General features: G+C 43.1%; 1 protein-coding gene across 1 annotated transcript in view; it reads left to right on the plus strand.

The window, feature by feature from the left end:
• The first annotated feature begins 1,759 nt into the window (after nt 1-1,759).
• Nucleotides 1,760-7,695, plus strand: part of LOC143283402 (uncharacterized) — a 13,331-nt gene continuing 7,395 nt past the window's right edge. Inside the window, exons 1-4 of the mRNA XM_076589617.1 lie at nt 1,760-1,970; nt 2,400-2,692; nt 4,403-4,458; nt 7,621-7,695. The exon at nt 7,621-7,695 is cut by the window's right edge and continues 82 nt beyond it. Coding sequence (XP_076445732.1) covers nt 1,854-1,970; nt 2,400-2,692; nt 4,403-4,458; nt 7,621-7,695 — 541 coding nt within the window. The 5' untranslated portion in view covers nt 1,760-1,853. The remainder of the gene's footprint in view (nt 1,971-2,399; nt 2,693-4,402; nt 4,459-7,620) is intronic.

Raw genomic sequence — 7,695 nt, forward strand, 5'->3', positions numbered from 1 at the left:
GATCTTTTAAAATGATTATTACAAGGGATTCCTTAACCACTTGATAGGAGAGTCAATTAAAAAACTACCCGGCATGATCGTTTGTATCCACACTATAGCGTACAGCGTGGTATAGGCATTCAATGAACACTGTTCACACCGGACCTTGATATCAAACCTTTCGCAAACCAACATTTATAGCATTTGCCACACATAATTGAGGATATATCAGATAATGCACTATCTGATAGGTAAACATGCAGCAAAGCCTGCGTGCCCGAAAGATCAGTGACTATGTCAAACCAATTGTTTACGACAAGTTTCTTGCGATAACAAGATTGCGGGAGGTTGTGAGAAACTGACGCAGGTTAGTCTGTCTGTCTCCACTGAGTGAGGTAACTCAACTGTTGAGTCGTGCAGTGAGTTGTGTTGTGTTGTGTTGTGTTGTGAGGAAACTGTTCTTTACGCTATGTGACAGGTGGGACGTTAGTAGTAGTAGTAGTAGTAGCAGTAGTATTGTTGTTGTTATTGTTGTCGAAGTATTCTTCTTCTTCTTCTTCTTCTTCTTCTTCTTCTTCTTCTTCTAATAGTATTAATAATAAAAAACGATGATCATGATGATGATTATAACAATCACGATAACAAAAATAATAATGATAATAGTAGTGATAGCAGTTGTAATAATAATGACAACAACAACAACAACAACAAAAACAACAATAACAACAACAACAACAATAATAATAATAATAAGAAGAAGAAATATGATTATGATGATTGTTTTGTATGTTCTGTTATTGTTAATTTTATAATTTGGCTTCTCATGCAGTTCTTGTTGTTGTTATGTGTGTGTGTGTGTGTGTGTGTGTGTGTGTGTGTGTGTGTGTGTGTGTGCGCGCGCGCGCGCGCGCGCACCTGTGTGTGTGTGTGTGTGTGTGTGTGTGTGTGTGTGTGTGCGCGCGCGCGCGCGCGCGCACCCGTGTGTGTGTGTGTGATTCACACCGGTATCATCACCATTGCTGTCATTATCGTTATTATCATCATCATTAGTATTAGTAGTAGTGGTGGTGGTGGTGGTGGTAGTAGTAGTGGCGGTGGTGGTGTTGGTGGTAGCAGTAGTAGTAGTAGTAGTAGTAGTAAACTATTTACAATAAGGTGATTTAGACACCTCCACTCAGTTCAGCACACACACAGACACACAGACACACACACACACACACATACACACACACACACACACACACACACACACACACACACACACACACACACACACACACACACACACACACTGAAATAAAATAAAACATAACAAAATAAGATAAAACCAAAAATGAAACAAGCTTTCAAATCGAAATGAAACAATGTTGACAGACGCCCTCGGACACGCCCAAACCCTTGCATCATCATCATCATCATCATCATCAGCCACCATCATGAGACAGAACCAGGTTGCACCTCTCCTCCCCAAAGACAGTACACACGGGGAGCAAGGATATAGAGGAGGAGGGGGAGCAGCAGCAGCAGGAGAAAGAGGAGAAGGAAGGGAGGGAGGAGAAGGAGGAGGAAGAGCTGCAGGAGCAGAGGGAGTTGGAGGAGGAGGGGGAGGAGGAAGAGGAGGCAGAGTTAGAGGAGGAGGAGGGGGTGTAGGAGGAGGAATAGGAGGAGAAGGGACAAGAGGAGAAGCTGGAGGAGGAGGAGGAGAAGAAGAAGCAGCAGAAGGAGGAGAACAAGGAGGAGCAGGTGGAGCAGGAGAAGGAAGAGGAGGAGGAAGACAAGGAGGACAAGGAAGAGAAGGAGGAGGAGGAGCAGGAGGAAAGGACCCCCAGACTACTCCTCACCTCCCCACAGAGGTGACCCGGGTGCCCAGGGAGATGGTGAAGGCGTTCTCGCACCACAAGAAGGTGGGGACCTACCTCCTGGGCAGGCCGCTAGGGGAAGGGTCCTTCGCCAAGGTGAAGGAAGGGCTGCACCTCACTACTGGGCAGAAGGTGTGTGTGTGTGTGTGTGTGTGTGTGTGGAGGGGTGTGTGTGTGTGTGTGTGTGTGTGTGTGTGGAGGAATTTTTGTTTAATGTCCCGTCACACATATCGGTGATTGAAGGCATTTTGTTAAAGTATTTATGAATACATTTGAGTATTATCGGTTAGAAGGGGCGTAGTCACATTTTGGTGTGTGTATGTAACATAGATGTAATGTTTTATGTTAACAAAAGCGTTTTGGTAAAGCACCTGGAGCAGATTTCTGGATAGTGTGCTATATAAGTATCCATTATTATCAATACAGACGATGTGTTGTAGTGTGTAAGGAATCAGTCCACGCACAATGACACCTTCTTCTTGAAACTGATACTGTGTCCCCTGTATGTCTCATTTCAAAATGAGCGAGAGTTACTTGCACTTTGGTCATCGTGTTAACCAGGTGGCGGTCAAAGTCATCGACAAAAAACGCGCCAAGACTGACCGGTACGTCAGAAAGAACCTACGCAGAGAAGGACGTCTTTTGCAACAAATACGTCATCAACACGTCATACAGCTGCTGGAAGTCATGGAAACCGAGCACTGTTACTACCTGGTCACGGAGTTTTGTGCTGGCGGTAATCTCATGGACTACATTACCAAGCGGAGGCGTCTGGACGAGAAGGAGTCGAAGAAGTTCATCCGCCAAATCGTGTCCGCTGTGGACTATTTGCACCGACTGGGAATAATTCACAGGTATGGTGTGATTTTGTTTAGCTGGAAGTGTTGTGTTGTGTTGTGTTATACGTTGCGGATTCTTATAGTGATAAGAAACTCTAGGGAGAACTGGACAGTACAAGGTCTTCAGAGAAGAAGCCCCCATCAGTCAAGTGTTTCGGCCCTTAACTCCTTACACTCTAAGGGAGCCAGGCCGCACCCAGGTAATGACTCCTGGATGCCCTTGTATTGCCGCCTTTTCTTTTCTGTTTTCCTGGTCCTCATCAGGTTCGAACCCGCGCCTCCAGGGTGGTCGCCACTTCAGGACTGAGTCACCTTTTCTGGCAGACGTTTTAACCACTGAGCCATCGTACGCCTACTTGAGTAAGGAAATTTAATCCTTATGAAGTTTACTTTTATTCCTCCTCGACCAGATCCAACTGGAACTCATTTCTGCTGCTCCTGCCATTGCCTTGAGAGCCAATGTCCTTTCTCTGCCAGAAATCGACAGCTGTTTCATGAGGCTGTGGGCAGATGCGTCCACAAACCCTCTTGCACCAATCTCTATGGTCAAGGACTTTTGCTTGGAAGCCAGATTCTCTCAGGTTGCTGGCTAGGCTAGCATACTTCTCGGTCTTGTAGATGTGGGCTTCCTATTGTACATACATGTGTTATAAACTTCCTTCCGACAGGAGGAAGAGAACCAAGAATAAAGCATGCTTGTGAACACATCTGATATCCCCCGTCTCTCGCAGAATAAAGTACAAGAATAAAGTACAAGATCAGCACTGTATGTTGTAAATGTATTCACAAAATAACCTGCCCCTTCCTGTCTCTGTGGCTGCCGTCACCTCTACACTGTTGTACCTTGCTCTCTTCAATCAGCTTCAGATCCACTCTGTTTCCGCGTGTCCCCCTAGATTCAAACACTCAACAGTCGGCTGTGGCTCTTTCTCTGTCTCTGGACCTTGCATTTGGAATGAGCTCCTTCTTCTGTCGCTTCGTCAGATCTCTCTGCACACAGCTGTTTCAAGTTTGGCCTTCACTCTGCCTAAAATATCAAAATATTGTTATCGCATGATTTGTAGGTACATGTTCATTCGAACTTCACGTTATAGACTTACAACAGCCTCCGCAAAAACGCAATGGCCGTGCCGCAAACATCACTATCTAAATAAACCGCTCTTCTCATCCTCCTTCACTTACAACTTCACCGCCCCCCGCCCCCCCTTCCCCCCTCCCGCCTGCCCCCACCCCCCACCCCCCCACACACACACACACACCTCCTACACACACACATTATGTTCTGCATTGTGTCCTAAATGCATCGAGCGCTGTGAAATTTAAGATACTTTCTTCTTGTGTGTGTGTGTGGTGGGCGGGGTGGAGGTGGGGAGTGGGGGGGGGGGGGGTGGGGGGGACACACGCTAACAATCTCATTAAAACGAATCGATCCACAACATTCCGCCATTAGCTTGTTTACGCCTCCTTCCTTTCAACCTGCTATATTAACAGGGTTTATTGATGCTGAGGGATCTAAAAAGGAGGCTCTGTCTGTCATGTCTGTCATGTCTGTCTCTCTGCCTGTCTGTCTCTTTCTTTCTCTGGCTGGCTCTTTGTGTGTGTGTGTGTGTGTGTGTGTGTGTGTGTGTGTGTGTGTGCATCGCTTCGTGTATGTATGCGCCTGTTTGTGTTTGTTATTATTGTCATGGTGATGATAATGATTATTATTAATTTTCTTGTGCACAGGGATTTGAAAGTGGAAAACTTGTTACTGGACGAGAACAGAAACATCAAACTGATAGGTAAGAATTAAAAACTGCAACTACTGGGTGTGGCTGGCTGTTATTTCAAATCGTAGTTATAACCCGACTGTGCATCTTTTCGTTGGACATATTTTCCAGTTCTCGTCAATGCACACAAAGAAACATAAATGGGAAGAAAATGAAGACAGACAGACAGAGAGAGAAAGAGAGAGAGAGACTGGACACTGGAATTATTTATTGTCATTGCCAAGAAAGGTCTTTTGACAAGGGAGCAACAACGTAAATTCACATATTTTTGCTTTAAAATAACAATAACTGTCTTTGTTTTCACAACGTTTCAGTCAATTTAAACCGAGAAAATATGCAAATCATTGGAAACACTTAAGTGTCATCCTGACAGAGAGAGAGAGAGAGAGAGAGAGAGAGAGAGAGAGAGAGAGAGAGAAGACAAGACAAGACAATAGTTTATTTGTTAGGCCTCCGGCCCATAACAAAGGAGAGGGCCACTAACAAAAATATTACATAATGAATCAAATAGTGTGAATAATATATCAATGCGCATGTGACTTGCAAGCTCTCTCTCTCTCTCTCTCTCTCTCTCTCTCTCTCTCTCTCTCTCTCTCTCTCTCCTTTCCTAATTCCATTTGTAACAACATCATCTCGTAAGCCTGTCTGGTAGTGTAAAAAAGGTTTTGTCTGAACACGGTTTTGGAATTGTGTGGATGTATCAGGAAGTGGGAAATGAACAGCAGTTTATATCAGAATTTAGAGATAGATTGATTTGTTCTTTTAAGCAAAATTGGCATTCAGATATGGAAAGCAAAGAGAAATATAGTTGGTTTTTCTCATTCAAAAGTATATTTCATACTGAAAAATATCTAACAGTCATCACAGATAAGTGGCACAGGTTAAATTATGCAAGATTTCGGCTACGGACATTTGGTTTCAATGCAAATAAATTGTGGTTTCAACCTGCAGCATCCACAGAATTGCCATGTCCTTTGTGTGCATCTAGTGTAGATGACGAAAAACATTTTTTGTTTCATTGTAAATTATACGATAAAGTAAGAGAAAAATGTACATTTTTTGAATCTCATCTAGCTAAAAGACATGATGTTTTTTTCTGTTTTATCGTCTGATGATGAATATATCATACAGTCAGTAGCTAAATTTATCTCAGAAGCACAAAAAATAAGGCATAATCACAATGATCAGAACACACCAGAGTAAATGAGGAGGATATCCATATGTAAATTTTATTTTCTTATGTTAATTTGGTAAGGTAGATAATTGATATATTGAACTATTTCACTCCTAGAATGGGTGGTCGAGTTTGAATGATTAGTTTCTCTGTGTGTGTGTGTGTGTGTGTGTGTGTGTGTGTGTGTGTGTGTTCCGCTTGCTTAATGTATCGTGAGAGAGTTATATTTAGAGATTTTGTTTGTTTGTTTGTTTGGTGATGAAATGCTGTTAAGCAGAATGTTGCTTTGCATTTAAGAGGATTTAAGAATTAATCCTCGTCACCCCCTTGTCAATAGACCATTACAGGTAATGACAATAAAAATGTCAAAGTGTCAAAGTGTCTCTCTCTCTCTCCTCTCCCCTCCCTCAAACACATGCACGCGCGCATATACACACCCACATACACGCTCGCGCGCTAAACACACAGATCCAGCGATCTGGATTAAGTGAAATGCTGAAGAGAGAGAGAAAGAGAGAGAGAGAGAGAGAGAGGGAGAGAGAGAGAGGGAGAGAGAGAGGGAGAGAGACAGAGACAGAGAGAGGGAGAGAGACAGAGACAGAGAGAGGGAGGGAGAGAGAGAGAGAGAGAGAGGGAGAGAGAGACAGAGAGAGAGGGGGAGAGAGAGAGACAGAGAGAGAGACAGAGAGAGAGAGATGTAGTAGTATCGACGTGAGGAAGCAAACAACAGGATGTCTAATGCAACATAGTTGAATTGTATTTAATTTATTCATTCATTTATCTATTTATTCGTTTATTGACTCACTTGTGTAAACAAAGTGAGTCTATGTTATGACCTGGTGTTCGTGTGTGTGTGTGTGTGTGTGTGTGTGTGTGTGTGTGTGTGTGTGTGTGTGTGTGTGTGTGTGTGTGTGTGTGTCAAACTTTAACATTGCCATTTTCTCTGGAAATATATACTTTGTCTGCCAGTACCAAATTTGGCTTGAATATAGTATGAAAAAAAAAGCATCACAGTCATACCAAAAATAAGTCTCCCGAATTAAGCTGTATTTCCGGATCACTAACGGTTTATTTCGTTGAGATTCCTTCCGGAATCCGAAAATTCTAAAACCCGCTTCGTTCTGAGTTGCTAGAAGGTAGGTTGTATTTGGTAGGAAGACGACATGACCTCGTTTTTTCTTGTTCACAATTAAAAGGAAAGAAATACAAATTCTGGACAGAACACATACAGTTATACTTGCTGCACCATCGACATGTTTACTGCATATGAATATTCTAAAGTGGACACTGAATTAACTGGAATAAACATAAAAGAAAAACTGAATCGATCATTTCTTTTAGCACGTTGTAGACTGGTTCGTGCAGACCTAGAGATCTACCATGTGTTGCGATGTGCTTGAAGTGATGGCAACGTCTCCATTATCGCCAAAATAAATGAATAATCGAGTTATGATAAAACACACAAAAAAAAACATGATTTGAACGGCTTTATTACGACCAATACAGTCACATCTTTTAACCGCATGAAGAGAGAAAACAACAACATTGCTTTAAATAACGAATTTAGTCAAAAGACGTCAGATGCGCTGCAGCAGTGGGGATTAGTCTGCTTGCTTCGGAACTGAACATGTATGGTTCGATCCCGCTCGCATGCCCCCCCCCCCCCCCCCCGCTCCCCCCCTCTCCTCCCCCCCCGCTCCCCCCGCTCCCCCCCCCTCCCCCACGCCCCCCACCCCACCCTCCCTTTTTTTTTCTCTTTTTTTCTCCCAAGCTAATTTTATGATTTTATCATATTTAATACAAAACACTTTTGAATGATTTTCTCCTTTTTTTTTATCTCTTTCTTCTTTATTCCTCATGATCCCAATACTGGATAAAGCGCGAAACACAAGTGAGTCTTGAAGGCTTTGCCTCTTGTTTATTTATCTATTGGTTTGTTTGTTTCTTTCTTTATTTGTTTTTATCTATCTATCAATCAATCTATTATCGCTCTTGGACAGACTTCGGGTTGAGCAACACGATCAAGGTTAGCCCGACACCAGGGGGCGTGCTGCACGGTCAGGAGTACCTGGTGA

Source organism: Babylonia areolata, chromosome 6, assembly GCF_041734735.1.
Source record: "Babylonia areolata isolate BAREFJ2019XMU chromosome 6, ASM4173473v1, whole genome shotgun sequence".
Taxonomy (NCBI): Eukaryota; Metazoa; Mollusca; class Gastropoda; order Neogastropoda; family Buccinidae; genus Babylonia; species Babylonia areolata.